The sequence below is a fragment of the Amphiura filiformis genome, chromosome 11, assembly GCF_039555335.1.
Source record: "Amphiura filiformis chromosome 11, Afil_fr2py, whole genome shotgun sequence".
Classification (NCBI taxonomy): domain Eukaryota; kingdom Metazoa; phylum Echinodermata; class Ophiuroidea; order Amphilepidida; family Amphiuridae; genus Amphiura; species Amphiura filiformis.
Genome location: NC_092638.1, coordinates 35,677,417 through 35,696,214, shown reverse-complemented (window position 1 = coordinate 35,696,214; position 18,798 = coordinate 35,677,417). Strand labels below are relative to the sequence as shown.

Genomic DNA, 18,798 nt, shown 5'->3' with positions numbered 1-18,798 from the left:
TTATTTTGTATTGCTACTTGAAAAATGTTCAGAATGTTGTATGAACGGGGTTCATTCATAGGATTTCGGGCATGATCGTTAATTTATACGAGTGTTTAAGCGATCATGCCCGAAATCCTATGAATGAACCCCTAATTCAATGTTAGTTGCAAATTCAATCAGTCAGGTTATTTATTAATGTTATTTATTGAAGATTGGGTTTTTCCTTTAAACACCCCCCCTGGGTACTCACATGTATACGGGGATGTGCCTCCATGGTTTTAGTCTCAATGGGTTTTAGTCTCATATATTTTCCTACTTTATTTCCCCGGATAGTACTGCAGCATTACAAGGAAAGCCGTATTCAAAGACCACAAAAAATGTTTGGTTGTAGGCTACTTGTAGGGCCTACTCCACCGACCGATCCTAATGTGCAGGGCCGACCCATAATAGGCCTATATGTAGGCCTATTACGCCTATTAAGTCTATTTTTCTTTTCAAAAAAGAAAAATCCAGTTTTCCCACAAAATTTGTTTTCCTTCAATAATTCAAAGCACATTCCTGACAAGCACTTTTTATTGTGTAATAAACATTTAGACCATAATCAGAGAGGATGCCCACAATTAAGAATTAAAAATAAAATAATGAAAAATCATAAAAAAGTGAAATGTATATGATGATATTATATGATGTTATATAGGCCTACACTTAAAACCAAAATAAAGAAATACTTAAAGGGCCACAAAAATCACAAGCTATCTGGTCAAGAATGATAAGAGGAATACCGGTAACTAGAAAAGAGCGGGAACATTTTTACGTTAATTTATAGGCCTAATACGAAAAAGAAAAGAGATCAGAACCTTTAAAATAAAACACAGCACAATTTTCCTTTAATTTCATTTATGATATTTCCAATTTATTTTCCATTTTTACACATTAAACAGAACTTCAGTCACATTTTCAAAGGGCAACACCTGATATATACATGTAGGGCCTGTCATTTTTCATAGAGCGACCAATTTTCAGTAAGCTAGTGAGTCCAACTTTGGAGCAAAAAACAGTGGGTTGTGAACACGATATTGCCTTCATATTGCAAAATTGTTTTTAAACATCATGATGCAGTCATGTCTACAGTAGAATTCATCTCGACCTTTGCAGGACTTAACCCCATTAAAAGCTATTAAACCAAGATAACACTCATTGAAACAGCTCAACTGATTAAATCGGATCTTCTCTGGTTGTGCACAAGTGACTGTTTTCATGTGCGATATCGCACTAAGCTGGTATTCATAGCTTCAGTTGGGTAACCGATTATAAAGGAAACGAAAGGAAACAATGTTATGTGTGGCTTTGTTCACGAAATCAGACAATGTCGTGCTTTTTGTAAACCAGCATTCTTGAAAATGAGCAACATAATGATTTTTGACTTAACACGGTTTAGAAATAATTTCTTCATATTTTTGGTGTTATCTGTCGTTTACATGTCCTTCCTAAAACACAAAAGTACGACCCTCTCCAAACACCTAAATTAGCTAAAAATTTAGGACATGTTACAAAACTTTATTTTCTAGAACCTATTTAGAATAATTTAAATGTAGCTTTACCGGTTTTTTTGTGGCATCCTTCAGAAGTGAGCGGTCCGATACCAATATTTTCGGTCAAATCTCCATTCAAATAACACGGGGAGTTGTCTAGCTATGCCTTGCCCTCACTCATATTTTACAAAAGTGCGACCATTTCTGAACATCTAACCTAGCTGTAATTTTAGGTCATGTTAGAGAAATATATTTGCTAGAAGTTTTGGAGAATAAATAAAATATTGGCTGGTTATTTTTCACACAGTGATGTTAACTAGGCAAGTGTCCATTCTCCCAACATACATCATTTGTAGGGGTCACGCGTCAATGGTGAGAGCACTGTGTATTGTGTATAGGAAAACGGACAGTAACTGCAGTATGTTATTATACTACGTGTAGGCCTATTATTATTATACTACGTGAATATTTTAGATCGACGTCAGAAAAACTCGCCGTTCGGCGTGGTGAAAACTCGCCGTTCGGCGTTGTGAAACTCGCCGTTCGGCGTGGTGAAACTCAACCAGTATAGCGTGCTGCTCGACCAGTATAGCGTGCTGCTCGACCAGTATAGCGTGCTCCTCGACCAGTATAGCGGGCTCCTCGACCAGTATAGCGGGCAAAACTCGCATTTATGAATGATGTGGCTTGCCATACTCCTAAATGTTCAGGCCTCCTGAAATTAGAACCCCCCCGTCACTGGGTATCGGTAGTATATTTGCCGGTATACGTCAGTATCCCCCCTCCGCACGCACACAAATACAAACCGTGAAATATATTTACTATTGGAAGTAAATGGCCAACATTATCTATTTCCTATAAAATATTTAATTTGTCAATTCTTATTTTAAGGTAAATAAAGCACAGCCGACAGGTGTAAAAAGACAATGTATTCTTTCAATATTTTATTAAGATTGATAACCTGTATTCTTAAACACTTGAGAACGTTCCTGCAATCTTATTGGTTCTTACCCGTGTGATATGACACGATATCACACGGGTCAGCGAGTGTGCGTCAACGCGATACGCATACTCGCTATTTGGACCAATCGGAGGCGCACAGCAACAACGAGACTGATCGATTTTAAGCCCTAGGTAATTCCTTGCAAAATATAGATTTAATTTGATTAAGATTTCTATGATATTTTATTTGAATTGAAGTGTTTAAGAATGAGAATAAAGGTATTGTTTTTAGCCGCTGTCGTGCATCTACCGTCTCATATAACACGGGCGACATCATTATTTTTGGCGTAAAACAACTCGGCTCCGCCTCGTTGTTTTACTTAAAATAATGATGTCGCCCGTGTTATATGAGACGATAGATGCACTCCAGGGGCTAAAAACAATACCTTTATTCTCTAAATCAAATGGCTAGAACACGTTGCTGTAACTAATGCTATTAGCTACTGCAGCATGTTCAAAGACTTGAAATGGACATTTGGATTTATACCAATCGTGTATACCAATCTATAATCTATAATGAACACCCACCTTAAAAGCACATTGTATTTTCAAACATGCACATGATGCACATTGCACCACATACAAAGCTATCATGAGAAAATACTAGTAACACCATGTGTCTCCAGCACGCAAATGATATAACTGTAAATTGCTGTTTGGTGTACACAAAACATTATCTACTGAAGATAGCATATTAACATAGGATGCTACTTATGTAATATGCTATCTACTGAAGAAAGCATTGTATTAACACATGATGCTGTCTACTGAAGATATTACATAACCATGATAACATGCACACAGGTTTCAGGTTTTGTCTGGAAATCGTTATAATAATTTTAGCTTCCTTTCATACACTTGTGTATTGTTATTCCTGTTCCAAAGTAGAAACTGAACTTCAATAAATAAATAAATATGGCAAATATTTGAAAAAAGTATACACATCTCTTTCAAATAGCAACAGTAGATTTCAAGCTAAAGATATCATCAATACTACATATCATTAATTGCCCATCTTTTGTTTGTGCAAAATAATTTACTGGTGGGAATTTTTGGGCAATGCAATGGGCAGGTTGAACTCGCATCCAGTTTAACTTGATATCCGAGGTAAATACCTCCGCTTATTATAAAAATATAAATATAGTATCTTTATGGGATCGGATAGCAACGTTTGCACGGTATTTTTGTGGGACATGAGAGCACATCAGACATATGAAATTGCATTCTGAATACTAGGAATGTCCTTCTGATATCAATAATTTTGATTTTTTGAAATTCGCGATTAAATACAAATTTTATGGCAAATTATTAAAAAATTATATTTTTGACATTTAAAAGTCCTCGAAGTAAGCTTTATTAATCTAATGATATGTACTTAAGTGTATGTGGCTGGCAGGAAAAGCCGTCCATCGTTTGAAAAATGTTGACCTTTCGTATTGAAGCTATACATGAAGTTCCCCAATAGACCAACAAAATTTAGGTGTTTTTGGGAGAAAAATGTATATGTATCTTCAATACGAAAAGTCAAAATTTACAAATGATGGACGGCTTTTTCTCTCAGCTACGTACAATTTAAGTAAATATCATTAGATTTATAAAGTTTATTTCGAGGACTGTTTAATATCAAAAATATTTGCCATAAAATTTGTATTATATCGCGAATTAAAAAAAAAATCAAAATTATTTGATATCAGCAGGACATTCCTCGTATTCAGAATGTAATTTGGCATGTCTCAGCTTCCACAAAAAAATACTGTGCAAACGTTGTTATTCGACCCATTAATGATTTCAAATTTGAGATTTCACATAATTGGTTTTACACCTGTTAGGGTAATTTACATAATAATTGCACTGATTTAACCCAACACGTGTTTTGAAGAGGACATATACAGGTCTACGTGCATTTTGGTTACTAAAAAAATACAGAACTAATATTTTGAGATTAATTTTTTTTTATCAATTTCTGCCAAATGAAACACAGCTCAATCCTAATTATTTCATTTAGTACTAACTGGCAATAAATGTTAAATTTCACGAATTGACCAGATTTATGAAGGGCCAAAAAACATGCATTTTAGGGTGTTTTTCACATGCTGTGAATCAAGTCTAAAGACTAATTTCAATTTATGCATTATACATTTTGGAAAAGATATGTTTCATTCTTATAACCAATCATTTAATTAAAGTATCACACAAAACTGAAAATTTGAGCAAAATTTCGACATAGGCCCTAAACTTTGAATGCTTAGACTTTAAAATTATTTTTGTGACGCGATTGTGCCAAAACATGCCGAAAATGCATATTTTTTCAAGAAATTAGTAAAACAGTGAGCTTTTTCTTTTATCTCAAGTTATAGTACTAAATGAAAGATTAGGATTGAGCTATGTTTCATTCGTTTCAACTTAATACAAAAATGTTTAATCCCAAAAGTAGTCCCGGGAAAGTAGTGCTGTATTTTTCTAGAATAAGGAGTAGACATTGCGATTCTCATACGCCGTGAACGTTTGCTCGTCAAAACCACTCTCCCGTGACGGAGCGAAGTCACTTATTTAGTCAGTGTTTAATATTATACACGTACGCAATGAACGCGCAGAAATTCTAAGAATTTGTTCAGTCCACAATATAATGAAGACAATTAATGATATTGAATACACGAAGAAAAGCCCGATTACACAGTTTGACCAACGTGACTACTTTCCCCACGAAAAAGTATAATTTTGATAATGACATTATAAGCACGCAATGGTCCTTTATCTACAAAATATATTTTTGTTACAACCATAACATTAGGAAAGGTTTTGGTAGTTCATCTTACACTCGTTTGCTAAATGTATCAAACGTGAACGAACCATCGCGTACGTATTCGCTGTCGAAGTGACCAAATAATCGGATTAACTACCATAGCAATAGATGAATACAATTTTTGAATAGATCGCCCTGCACTACAAGCAGGTTGCACTGATCACCTATGTGTGTCTGCAATCATAGATGGAATACAATACGGCTCTTTTCAAAGATACTAATCTTACAGGTGCAAGTGATCAGCATTTCTTTGACATCAATTGTTCAATGCATAGGTACCGCGTGAACGATGTAGTACAGGGCGATCTATTCAAAATTGTATTCATCTATTGCTATGGTAGTTAATCTGATTATTACGTAACTTCGACAGCGAATAACACCGTTATTTGTCCGCCGCATATTTCGCTCGCATTGAAGTAGGTCGGCTATTCGATTTTTAAAAGCGAAAATGAAAGATAAAATTACATTTGTTATGGTAGAAAAATATGATAATATCATACAGATGGTTTTAAACACATTGAAATATGACGTTTATGAACGAGGTTAATGACTATGCATCAGTTTATGGTTGGGCAGTGTGAAAAATCTAAACATCAAAACAACTGATGCGCAGTCATTTTCTTAGCTATAAATAATATCAAATATCTACCTTTCATTTTTAAAACGCTAACTTTATTACAGCCACTTACCCAGCAAACACATGAATGTTCTTGAAACGTCGTAAACGTGATATAAACACGTTTTGGTTATGGTCAAAACGTTTTAATAACGTTTAAATGTGTTATATAAAGATCATGAAAACATTTTTAAAACGTTTTATATGAAAAAGCATTAAATTTAAAAAATGTTTTCAAAATGTTATTGTACTTTTTTTTTTGCAAACATTTAAAAAAAATATTTTGAGAAATGTTTTTGGAATGTAAAAACGTTTTATACCATGTATATATAACCTGACGATAAAACGTTTTCTCCAAAACGTTTTGTGTTTGCTGGGTAATGATATTACATTTTTATAAACACTTCCAATATAAATATAAAATATATTTCCTCTATGCAATCCATGACGACACGGCTCCTAAGTCGACGTTCCCACCGCACAAAATAACACCTACATTCTTCAAATTGGATCCTTCTTTTTGAAACTGATCCGACAAAACAGCTGCCACGCCAACTCCTGCAGAAGGCTCAATACATAATTTCATTGTGTTCCATACCAGCTTGGTTGCCTCCTGAATGCAATGAAAACATGATACAAGAAAGGCACAAGGCGTGTCAGAGGAGTAATGTCGTTCAACCCCCCTCCAAAAAACATCAATTTTCATTGTCTATAGATTAGAGGATTAATGAAAAATTAATCTTGCAGATTTGAATGGGTACAGAATGCAAAACATGCACTTTCAAAAATTGCTTAATGTATTGTGGTTCTTGAGATATGTGTCGTTTTATGAAGATGTTTCGTTTTGACACTCTTTGCACCTGAATCTGAACTCAAGACCCACCGGACCTACAAAGTGTAACTGTTAATATTTGAATTCTTCGTCAAGCCCGCTTCAAAACAACCGCAATATTTTCGCCAGAGCTCATTACTATTCACAGGATACTACGATTCGACAAATTCAGCCTTTTAACAAACAAACAATATTTTGACTATAAACAATGATAAAGTTTAAGGAATTTGATGATATACATGTTTGGCATTTGCAGAATTAAAAGAGTAATGATAAGTTGTTATCTATTTTCATTTGAATACCTTTATTTCATCTTCACCGACGACTATGACGTCATCAACTAGATCTTTTATGATTGGCCAAGCGACTGGTCCCATGTTGATCTTTAACCCATCGGCAACTGTATCCGGATACTTCGGAAGGGGTAATCTTGTTCCTGCGTGGAACGATTGATAACAGTCGTCTGCAAGCTTAGGCTCGGCAGCTATGACTTTGATACCGGGTTGAAGAGACTGCAATAAGCACACAAATGTCATAAGAGGTTGCGTCGATATTATTTAGCAAATCTTAACCCTAACCGTACCAGGTACTACAAAATACTTCTTGATATATGCGCTGTTCGTGCCTGCATCCCACGTGGTGTGACAACGCAATCGCTCTAAGTGATATATAGGCACGGTTTCGCTGGCCAGCGAAGCCCAACACCCGTGGCAAAGTGTCGCCGACCCAGTGCTTGGCATGCGAGGGGTCTCAGGTTCGAATCCCACCCAGAGCAAACAACTTCTTTTTTTTGTTCTCTCTCTTTATTTCTTTCTTATTTCCCTTCCCGTCGCCAAAAAGCCGTAAGGGTTAGTATCTAATATGTGGTTTTTCAAAATTATAACCATCTCGACGACACATTCACCTTGACTTTAACTTAGTTCAGGTTTCAACTTCATGCAACACGCACTTGGAGCCCGTGTTAAAAATCAATGATTTCAAACACATCATTCCCTAACTCACCACTTTTACTTGTATTACCTTTTATCATGTAGGCTTATATTACAAAACATGCATATTATTTGAGGCATTTAAAGTAAAAAATAAAAATATTGAATCAGTATAACTCTAGACCGGTTTGACGTGTAGTTGTATAGGTTCGAATCTCAAAATTCTAGCCATGACCAGATTCATATTTGAAAACTACCTAGCTCCTGGTTTTCAAAGCAAATAGGCCTATACATTTGAAGCAACCAGTCCCTTTAATTAGAAAATGGAAAGCAACCAGTCCCTTTAATTAGAAAATGGAATGCTGTCATTTTTTTAAGAAGGTGTGGGGTAATGTATTTGTGGTGTGAACCAATATAGTAGTCACACAGTTTAACACCATCTATAATTGCATTCATTTAAGGAAATTGTATATCAATTTAAAAGGGCACACAACTATAATATGTTGTAGCTTACCTTAGCAGCAACACAAATACCAGCCAACATTCCCCCACCGCCGATCGGTACCACTATTGCATCCAAGGGATTGTTGTTCTCATCCAATACCTGAACAAGAAAAAATTATAGATGTTTTAAGGATATGGGGGGGGGGGTACAAATTTCGTAATGTAGGCCCTACCGACGGAAATATTTGTTCCCGACGGTGTGTGCAAAATTTTCAACAACAAAAAATATTCAACCCACTTTTTATGTACTAGCCTATTAACTTATAAACAGGCAGATTGTGGCAATATTTACTTTGTTTCTTATGGATGGCGGAAACCTTAGACGTACCTACGATTGCATCTTAAGGTTAGGCGTATTATTTTAGGCGTATTTAGAAGGTTTCCGCCATTCATAGTTTCATCACCATGTGCATGCAGTGCACACAAAATTGTCTATTGTTTACCTCAATTTATTTTTGCCAAGGCCCGTCGTGTATCGACGGCCTAAATGAAAGGGGGGGCATCGGCACTGGCTACGACACTGAGAATTTGGCATTGCACCTCAAACTTATAGTTTGAATTTGACGATATATAGTATAATATATAAGAATAAGATGAAATAATTATGATACCCGGAGGTGATAGCACTTTCAACAGCACCTGTCGACACCTATGACGTGCAGTGTTTTTTTCACTCTTCTGACAGTTATAAATTAGCAGATTCTTTTCACGATTTTAATCAATATTATGTCCTAATTGTCATCATTCAATAGCTACTATATAGGCCTATTACCTGTTCTAGTAGTTCTGATGCTATAGTTCCTTGTCCAGCTATGACGTCATAATGTTCTGACGACGGGATATAAACAGCACCATTTGTTTCCACAATTTTATCCTTTTGAGCTTCACGATCCTTGTTAACATGTTAAAAGAAATATTAAGTGCATGAAAGGTATAACGCGTATACAGTTGTTTAAAAATCAAATTACACCGTGAATTTACCGTACCCTTTTTCAGAGGAAAGTTCCGACTCAAATTCCGGGGAGGGGGGGGCGGAGAACTCGCTCAACTTGAATTTTTTGAAGGGGTGTGCCCGGGATGTGTGCGACGCAGCGCGGTCCCCGAACTTTGGGAATTAAAAAAGAACTTACAATTTGGTAGGGTGTGCGTCGCGCTTAATTTCTTTCTGCAACCATAATGGGCCGTAATATACCACTAGCCGCATAGTCCGAGGTAAGGTTCATTATTGATCGGAATTTATATACGGTAAGTTTATTCATTGGTAATAAACTAGTGATAGAATATCGTGTGTATGCGCTTTATTCCGTAAACAATAAGTATGATAAACCATAGGTATCTCCTCCAATACCTATGGATAAACAAACGCCCTTCTGTTAGACTATGCCATAGTCGAATTTTATTAAAAATATGTTATTATTAGTCATGATGAACCCATTTCGTTGAACTCAAAATTATACTGATGTTTATTAAAATTAACATATTCAATAGTAAAATGGTCATAAAGAGTTAAAAATATCAGACGATTAGTGACAATAAAAGTAATTGAATGCAACAGGTATCTTGCATAATTATAACGGCTCACTTTAATACTGAACAATTCTGATTTTGGAATCTCCGAAATTTCGACTATGAACTTTGAATTGTAGGCAGAACTTTACTCCCTGGACTTTGCTCTCTAAAAACACACTGTCAAGCATACTTGTTTATCAGTCCATTAACCACAAGTACTAAGCATGGACGCGCTAGATGTTTGATGAGAGATTAACTTTCGCGTCAACACAAAAGCGCCGCAAATACCACAGACAGTTGTTTACGGTGTAGTTAATGGTAATGGCGCGGGCCCAAACGATTTAAACCATAACGAGGTATGGGCGACCAATCACAAGGCAGATCCATTTAAAGATGCATTACATCATAGACAATTTTAGTTAGGCCAGAAATTGGCCTAACTCTCCATAGAGTCCCGTGTTAAAAATCTTAACCGCAAGGCAATGTCAGTAGTCCACTTGGGAAGCTAACAAACAGAGGGAGTAGGGTGACTGATCAGATGTGAAAAATCTATCAATTGTGCACACATTAATTAAATCAGAGTTTTAAGCTTAAATACAATATCCAGAGTATGCACAATGGGCAAGTGGACTACGGGGTAGTCTACCCTTCTGTCAGAACAACTCGTAGCACAGCGGTATAGCCTCTGGACTATGGATCCATAGATTGTAGGTTCGAATCCCGGTTGAACCCTGGTGGAATTTTAATTCTAATTAATTTCTTCTTTTTTTGTTACGAAAGAGATAATACTAATGGTAATAAACTGGTGTTATATCTAGCCTCGTATACTTAAGTACTAGGCCTATGTTTTCGTATTGCGGCCCATTATGGTTGCAGAAAGAAATTACGCGTGCAGCGCGGGTCCCCGAACTTTAGGAATTAGGAACTGATTTTCGGACAAAATAGGGACTTCTTCGTGCTGTACGTCAATTATGAGTATCACACGGGCGTTAACACGCACAATTAAACACATTTTGATGTTAATTTCTATCCAAGAAATGCCCGCGGTCTATATAAAAAAAGAAGATTTTGTTTTGTTTGGTGTTAGCTTTAGATTGCTATAAATTAAGTGGAACGATTAACTCTTACCTGCTCCGACGGTTCACATAATATCTTAACAGCCCCGTATTCTTCGATTGCTTTTTGCTTGCACAACGGAGCTATTTTCGGCAAAACGACATACGCCTTGAGTCCAACTTGGTGTGCAGCACATGCTAGACTTTGTCCATGGTTTCCACTACTATGTGTAACAACACATGGGTACGAACCATCTGAATGTTTCTCCATTAATTTACACACAGCATTTGTGGCTCCTCTGATCTGTTAAATGATGAGCATAAAGAACAATTTTATAACAAAAAAGTTACCTCAAGCTAAAACGATTCCTAAAAGTTTTGGTCACGTTATTTTTTTGCACTGCAATGCACCGCTTCCTCAAAGGTGATGACCATGGGTAGACTGGGGTAGGTGGGTAGTTATCTCGGCTGGGGAAGGTGCTGGAGGCTCAAGATTAATATTTAGGGGTTATGTTTGGGAGGGGTCAGTGCACCTAGAATAAAATTCGGCGTTTCTAAGCATTTTGATTGAGGCATTTTTTTAAATTTAGGGAAACATTTTTCTGATATTAATTTCAAATTCACCTTGAACGAGCCCGTTCTCTGTAATACTTCGCATTTGAAAAACAGATTTCTTCCCGCCATTTTGTCTACTCGTCGTGACGTCATTACAGGTGTTCTATGTACATAGTTCTGTATTCGTTTGGCGGCATCCTGCACATCTTGGATGGACACGGGCTGCTTCAGTAGTTTTGAATCGTTGGGTAATTTCAAATTACCATTTTGCTTCAATTGATTGCGTGAGGTGGATACACATCTTGCTGTAGCAATGATGAAAAATACAGGAAATACATTTTATATTGAATAACATAGGGGCATAGCCGGGTACGTTGGCGCAGCGGTACGGGTTCTGCCTTATAACGGTGGATTGCGTGTTCGAGCCCAGGCGGCAGGGGCTATTTTAACGTGCCTCTTGGCACGTTTGTGCAGTGAGATTAAAATTCCGTGCAGTGAGAATTAAAAATCCGTGCTTAGAATAATTTCTATGCCAATAGGGATGCTTTTAATATAGCATCTACCGTAAAGGTTATTTTCAGATAAAATGTCAATGGTTTAGCGCTGACCGCGCTTAACACTTCATTACCCCCTTTTTTCGTGTTTCTAGAAAACTATTAATTTTCACAGGGCCTCATGCATGCATATTATAGACATAGTTTGCCAACCGCTAGTATCATCATTCATCAACCCCTCCCTCACGTCTTGCTAACGATGATAGTGTTTACAATCAAAACAAGTTCTGACAACTTTCCATTTTTCAACGTGCTTGGTAAATGCGGCAACCCCTGGCGATCGCAACAAAAAGGCAAAGGCAAAGATTCCTTGGGGGGGAGGAGGGGGAATCTACCAAAAAAATTGATAAGGGGGAACGGTACATATAATCATCCCCCATGTTGAGGTAACGCCTGATGTGGGTTTCTGTCCAAATTAACCTCATTTGGCCATATGCTAAAAAGTACCCATTTTTGCGCTCTTCATGTGAATTATTCCACTTTTGCACCATATTTCATCATTTTAGCTTCAATATAGCCAAATGTCCACTCGCTTCGTGCGCATTTGTACAATAAACCTATAATGTCGGGGTATATTTGAGGAGAACGTGGAATTGCAGTATTACAAATTTTGACTGTTTCTGATTCTCTAACGTGACATAAAATCCGACTGATGTCACTTTGTCATCACTAAGATACTAATATTTAAAATAAGACTACAATGGCTGAAATTGACCCAAAATTGAGAAAATGGTAATTGGTTTGGTTTCTTTTAACTGCACAATTTTTCCGAGTTTGAGTACCACAGCTACCCCCCCCCCAAAAAAAAAAAAAAATACTTAAGCAGTAGAGCCATTTAGACCATGGTGAATAAACTAAACAATTTTTAAAGAAAATAGTGAGCGAGAGAGAAAAACAGCCTTGAACCAAGGCTAAAAGTAGGTTACCTGAAGTTTATTTTCAGGATCTAGATCTTTTGTGCACAAATCCATGTATTCTTCCGCGATGTGACTATATGCGATGCGTGCATGGTTTGGAAACAAAATAGTGGGGATTATGTTGTCAGTAATAAACACCTCAACAGAAGAAAGTTCTTACTGTTTGAGTGGTCATAAAATAAAATAATTTTTAACACAATAAAGTAAACCAAATTATGATCAAATGCAATTGGTTACGCTTGCCAAAAAAGAAGTAAATATCGTATAATATGATCAACTTGGAAATCTCGAAGGTGTTACTAAAAGACTTTACGGTAACTTTAGTAAAAACTGAGTTACTAAAATGCCTGATTTTTAAAAATCTCCAAAACTGGAGGGAAACCTCCCCACCCATCCCGCAAGCTCATAACAGCTGGTTGATCATCGAGACTTTACATTCACCAACGTGCAGTGACTTTTTTCTCCTAAAATAGCCCCTGCCAGGCGGTGCCATCGTGTTGTGTTCTTGGGCAAGGTGCTTTACCTTACTTGCCTCTCTCTACCCAGGGGTGAAATGGGGAAGTTATTTATTTATGCTTTCATTTATACAGGGTATCCCCTTCAGTAACAAAGCAATGCTATGAATATTGTCCATTGAGCACCATCCAAAGGTAGGAACATGCCTTTGGCATATGACAGCTGATATATTGTAACGCCAGCGGAATAATGATGTAAAGCATGACTGTGCACATGGGTCACTCCATATGAAATCAAGGAGTCGCCCCACCTGACCCCCCCCTCAGATTTGCTTTATATTTTAGTCATATGTTGTACCTGTAAAAATATTAAAACCTGCAAATTTGAGGTCTGTATCTCTTACGGATTTACAACTTTGCTAAGTCCCAGTAATTGTATAGGTTGACTTCATATACAATACAAGCCCAAAGTTGACCATTTTCTTATGATTGCATGTAGTGCAAATGTGCCGAATTCGGAAGGCTTGAAAGTCAAATTGGCCCCAATATTGAAAATAAAATGGAAATAAAAGTAAATAGGGCCAATAACTATGCATCTAGTCATTTATTTTCAATATTGTGGCCATTTTGACTTTTAAACCTTCCGAATTCGGCACATTTGCAGTACATGCAATCATAAGAAAATGGTCAACTTCGGGCTTGTCGTTTTATATGAAGTCAATCTATAAAATTACTGGGATTGAGCAAAGTTGCAATTTAAGACTAGTAGTCATATAAAAGTGATGTTTTATAAATTTTGAAGGTTGACCACATCGACTTTGGGCCCCCTGAAAATGGTGAATTTGCATTAATTTTCATCTTCGCGAGGGCCCTGTTGGAAATGGTAAATAAATGGTCACCTCAATGTCTTGGATATGCATTGTATTTGTCCTATATATCGCATCAGTGACAACAAAAAACAATTAATCTGACAAAAAATGTGAATTTAGGGGGCTAAACTTGCCAGTATACAAAACATTACATTATTTTTGCATATTTAATGACCCTGTGACACAACGAGCAATTGCAGACATTTATTTTTTTTACTTGTTGACCAATTGGACATGCAATTAGTGTGTATACAAAGTTTCAGACCTCTCTCTCTTTTTATTAGGAAGGTACGCTCCCAAAGATGAAATTTATTCAAAGGGCAACTTTTGGGTCCAAATTTAGACCCCCCCTACTCCAACTGTAAATGGCTACCATAGAACATCTGTATATATTGAAAATGAAATGGAAATAAAAGTAAATAGGGCCAATAACTACTCATCTAATCATTTATTTTTAATATTGTGGCCAATTTGACTTTCAAGCCTTCCGAATTCGGCACATTTGCACTACATGCAATCATAAGAAAATGGTCAACTTTGGGCTTGTCATTTTATATGAAGTCAACCTATACAATTACTGGGACTTAGCAAAGTTGTAATTTAAGGTTAAACAAAGTGTTGAAGGGCTTTACCTCCAAAAAAAATATATTATTACCTTATACGTAAGAAAATATGTCTACTTATCATGTGAAATAAAAAATCCGGAAAAAAATGTGTGAAAATGTGTTTTTAGCCTTTTTTTTAGCTCTTGTCAAGCACTATTATTCGATTTGTTTACAAGCGCCAAGCAACTGTCGTCTAGGAGAGTGATTGACATCTTTATTATTAGAGAAGAATGTAATCTGTATAGTTCATGAATATTCATGTAGTATTTATACAACCTGTATCCCAGCCATTTTGCTTAGCTATCATAATCGTTCATATACGACGCCCATATGATCCATGGTGTTAAACTGATATTCAGCAACTTTATATCTCTCGATCTTTGCGATCCGAAATATTGAATTTCAACTTTAGGCACATCTCTAGCAAGATAATTAAATACCTGTCACAAATAGAGGTCTTGAAATGTTACTTGCAACGTTAAAAATGTGAATAGAGAACAAATCGGGTTCAAACATGCTTCAAAAATATGGTAATCGCGTAAGGTAATTGTCAACGCCTACTACCAGAATAGCCGGAAGAGGGCAGACTTCATAAGGGAGTGTTCATAATATATTTTAGTGGGGGTCTGGGGGACAAAGAATTTGGAACTTATTTCGGGAAATTTCCTGGGTTTTTGGTTTTGTTTTTTTATTTTATCTTCCTGTTCGGTTGTTTCGGTTGGCACATTTTCGTGTCATTTTCATGCACTTCACAGGAGTTTTTTCGTGGCTTTCTGTAGCTGTCGTGTGTCTTTTTCCCCACGTACAGGGTATAAATAATAAATGAATAATAATATATGAAAAAAGAATCTGGAACTTCAACGTCAAAAACAAAACAAAAACAAACAAACTGTACCCTGCTAAAAATATCAACGCCTATCCTCTCTGAGAATAAAAATAATAAGACTCCAACCTCACCTGCAAAAAAATATTTTTTCGGGGGATAATTTGGGATAAGTTCGGGCCTATTTTATTGCGACAATTTTCAAAATCTATAAGGTGAAATACGGTGTCGTGATGTGCGGCAGATTTGGGGTGCATTTTCAGCCATTTAGTTTAGACTCTGTTGTATTTTTTAGCCATGATTTTATTGACCCTCGGTGTCTTGAAAATTAGGTTTAAGAAGGGTATTTTTCAATGATTTTCTCGAAAAAGTAAAAATTTGCGAAAACTTTCAGTCCAAAAGTTGATACAATTTTGGGTCTGTTTTATTCAAATTTGGTTTAAAATCGTACCGTAGTTTTTCGAGTCACAGCCTCACATCCTTACCCAAACCAACTTGAGAAGGTTCCCCGGGGAGTGTGCAATTTGCAATTTATAGGCCTCCACTCATCATTTAAGCCTAAACTCAAAGTGTTAATACCATTAACACTACCATGGCCCGTTTTGTCGTGATGACTGGCTTCCAAAATGTAGGCCTATTTTAAATTATAAATCTGGTCCCGCTAGAGGTGTGTTTTTACCCGCGGAGGTCTCTCCCTCGGGTTCGTGGATGTGCCACAGTTTTGGGGTAGGCCTACCTTTTCAACGACTATGATGGGTGGGTTTACAGCGAAGACCAACTTTTGGGCGCATTTTGGCAAAAGTGCCCAATAAAAAGCGTCAAATTAGGCCAAATGTGGGTGACTTTGATCCCCAGTAATACAAATGTTTTGAAGAGACCCGCCCGAGGTGTTTTTATAAAAAAAAATGGTCGGGCCTGCTAAAAACCTCCCGAATCAAGCATGGGTAGGCATACCAAAATGCCTTGAGACCCCCCCCAACCCAGCGCCAATGGACCTCCATGACATGATATTCTCCGCGAGTCCACCAGAAAATATAAAAATATAACATTTTGATAGGCCTACTAGACCTATATTTGTCTGTAAACCTTTCTTGTAGTTGTAGGCTACCGCGTATGTCTACCGTGATGACAGTAGCGTAGCTGCCGGGGGCAAATTGCAAAAATTGCCTATTTGGGCCCCCGCCCCCTAGTGCAAGGAAAAAAAGAGGGAAAGAGGGGGGGGGGGGGGAAAGAGGAAAAAAAGAGAGGGTGAGAGGAGGGGCAGAGAGATGGGGGGAGATCCAAACCAAACGATATGCAATACAGCTCAATAGGCCTACCATATACGATTATTATCAATAAGCCTGGCAAAAATTGTCTATTTGGGCCCCCGCCCCCAGTGGGAAATTTGGTGGATTTGGGCCCCGCCCCAAACAGTCTTGCCCCTCCTGAAATCCCAGCTACGCCGCTGCGTGATGATGTTGCAAAGTTGCGGAAGTTCATTCATAAATTTTCCATTTCCACTCGACAACAACCCGGGACAACAACAGGCCAGCACGCAGCGCGCAGTTTGCTGAATCCCCGAGCTAATCAGAGACATGTGCGTTTCTCTTTCAACAGAAAATATGTGACCATGTGACTGACACGATGTACGCTTCAAATAATTATGCTCTCGGCGTCGAAAGTATGATAATGGCAAATATTTATAATGAACACTCCCTTATTTAGCCACACCTCAGTTCCTTTCTCGGGTTGCCTGGTATATCAGCAAAATCCTACACCTATCGCCTTCCTTGGTAAAATCCTGATAAAAACTCGTGATATTGAAATTGAATTTCAGCGCCAGAACTTCCGTCATTCTAGCATCATGGATGGATATGCAGTGGCGCCGCTAGGGGGGGGGGCAGTATTTTCCCCAATATTTTTTCTTTCCCACCCAGTTTTTAGGCAAAATCCCCACAATTATGTAATTTTCCACTTTTTGCGGCAATTTAGTGCAATGATTTCCAAGTGCCCCTGTCTCAAATTCACTTCCCCCATGCCCCGCGAAAAAATTCTGGTTCCGCCACTACGGGTATGGCCATAGCTAGGGGCTTTCCACCCACCCCCAGTTGCCCTTGGTTATGCTGGACGTATGAGAAATTTAGAGCTTGTTCAATTCCACCAATTTTAGAAATTTTAAAGGTATATACAGTGTATATAGCCTATTAAAACGGATCACAGTCAAATAAAATATCGTAGGCCTAATAATTTTACCAATGGCATTTATTGAGCTGCTCCTATGTTTTAATATTGATATTATATAATTGAGCTCCTTGTCAAGCTCCTGAGTACAGGGACTAACTGAGCGCTCCCGCTATTTTCAGAAATGAAGGCCTGGCCTTAAATGAATAATTAAGATTGAGGCAGCCTTTTGTTTCATTTTACAGAACTTTTTTAATCCCCCAAAATTAGTGGTTTTTTTTAATGGGGAGTAGGCTTTTAAAACGAAATTCAAATTTGGCAATATTTTCCATTGCTTAACGAATTGATCTGCGTGAAAATTCCTAAACATGTGGCCACTGGAGCGGGATGAGTGGTATAAAAATCTTAACTTGTGAGAAAGGACGTAGGCCTATGGGGTTGTATGAGGTTGTGGATCACGAAATGCCCCTTTAATGTGTGCTAGGTAAAGTCATTCTTCCTCCCTTTCGACATGCCAAAATTTATTCCTCCCCGGCCCCGGCTTGCCAAAAAATTGCGTTCTCGAAATCAAAAGGCTGTGCAATCAGTACCGGTATTAGCCTACTAATTAGGCCTATAAGCCAAAATTTCCAAGCGACTCGCCAAAAATCGCTTGCCGCCCGTCTCGGCCAGCCAAAAATCACTTGTCCGCACCCCCTGGACTGCCAAATTTTGTGGCCCCTCCCCTTGGCCTGCCGAAAATGCCCCACCCCTTTGCATAGGCCTAGGCCTATATGCCAATTTTTGGGATCCCCAATTTTCATACCCATACCTTAAATGGATTTCTAAATATCTACCTGTTGCAAGCGCAGCAAGCATGAAAATGTGCACATTTCTTTTCGCGCCCTAACTACCCCCCCCCCCCAACATTTTCCCCTCCCATGCACCAGGTTCATTGGCGCTAGATTTTAAGCTAGAAAATACCTAAATATTTTAAAATCCAAACTCAGCAACACCACTTTATCGGGCAAATAGAGCCCGTCGTATACGTAAACAGCGTGTTTAAAAAAAAATGAGAGTGTCACTTTTGTCCAAAAAATTTCGAATTTTGGCC

At 37.6% G+C, this 18,798-nt stretch overlaps 1 protein-coding gene across 2 annotated transcripts in view; it reads right to left on the bottom strand.

Annotated features, from left to right (window-relative positions):
- Positions 1 to 471: 471 nt before the first annotated feature.
- Positions 472 to 18,798, bottom strand: part of LOC140164781 (serine racemase-like) — a 76,073-nt gene continuing 57,746 nt past the window's right edge. For both annotated transcript variants that reach the window (XM_072188150.1, XM_072188149.1), the window contains 6 exons: positions 11,389 to 11,624; positions 10,838 to 11,068; positions 8,973 to 9,092; positions 8,211 to 8,300; positions 7,070 to 7,279; positions 472 to 6,548 (listed from right to left, as the gene is read on the bottom strand). In XM_072188150.1, the coding sequence (XP_072044251.1) occupies positions 6,369 to 6,548; positions 7,070 to 7,279; positions 8,211 to 8,300; positions 8,973 to 9,092; positions 10,838 to 11,068; positions 11,389 to 11,624 (1,067 nt within the window). In that variant the 3' untranslated portion in view covers positions 472 to 6,368. The remainder of the gene's footprint in view (positions 6,549 to 7,069; positions 7,280 to 8,210; positions 8,301 to 8,972; positions 9,093 to 10,837; positions 11,069 to 11,388; positions 11,625 to 18,798) is intronic.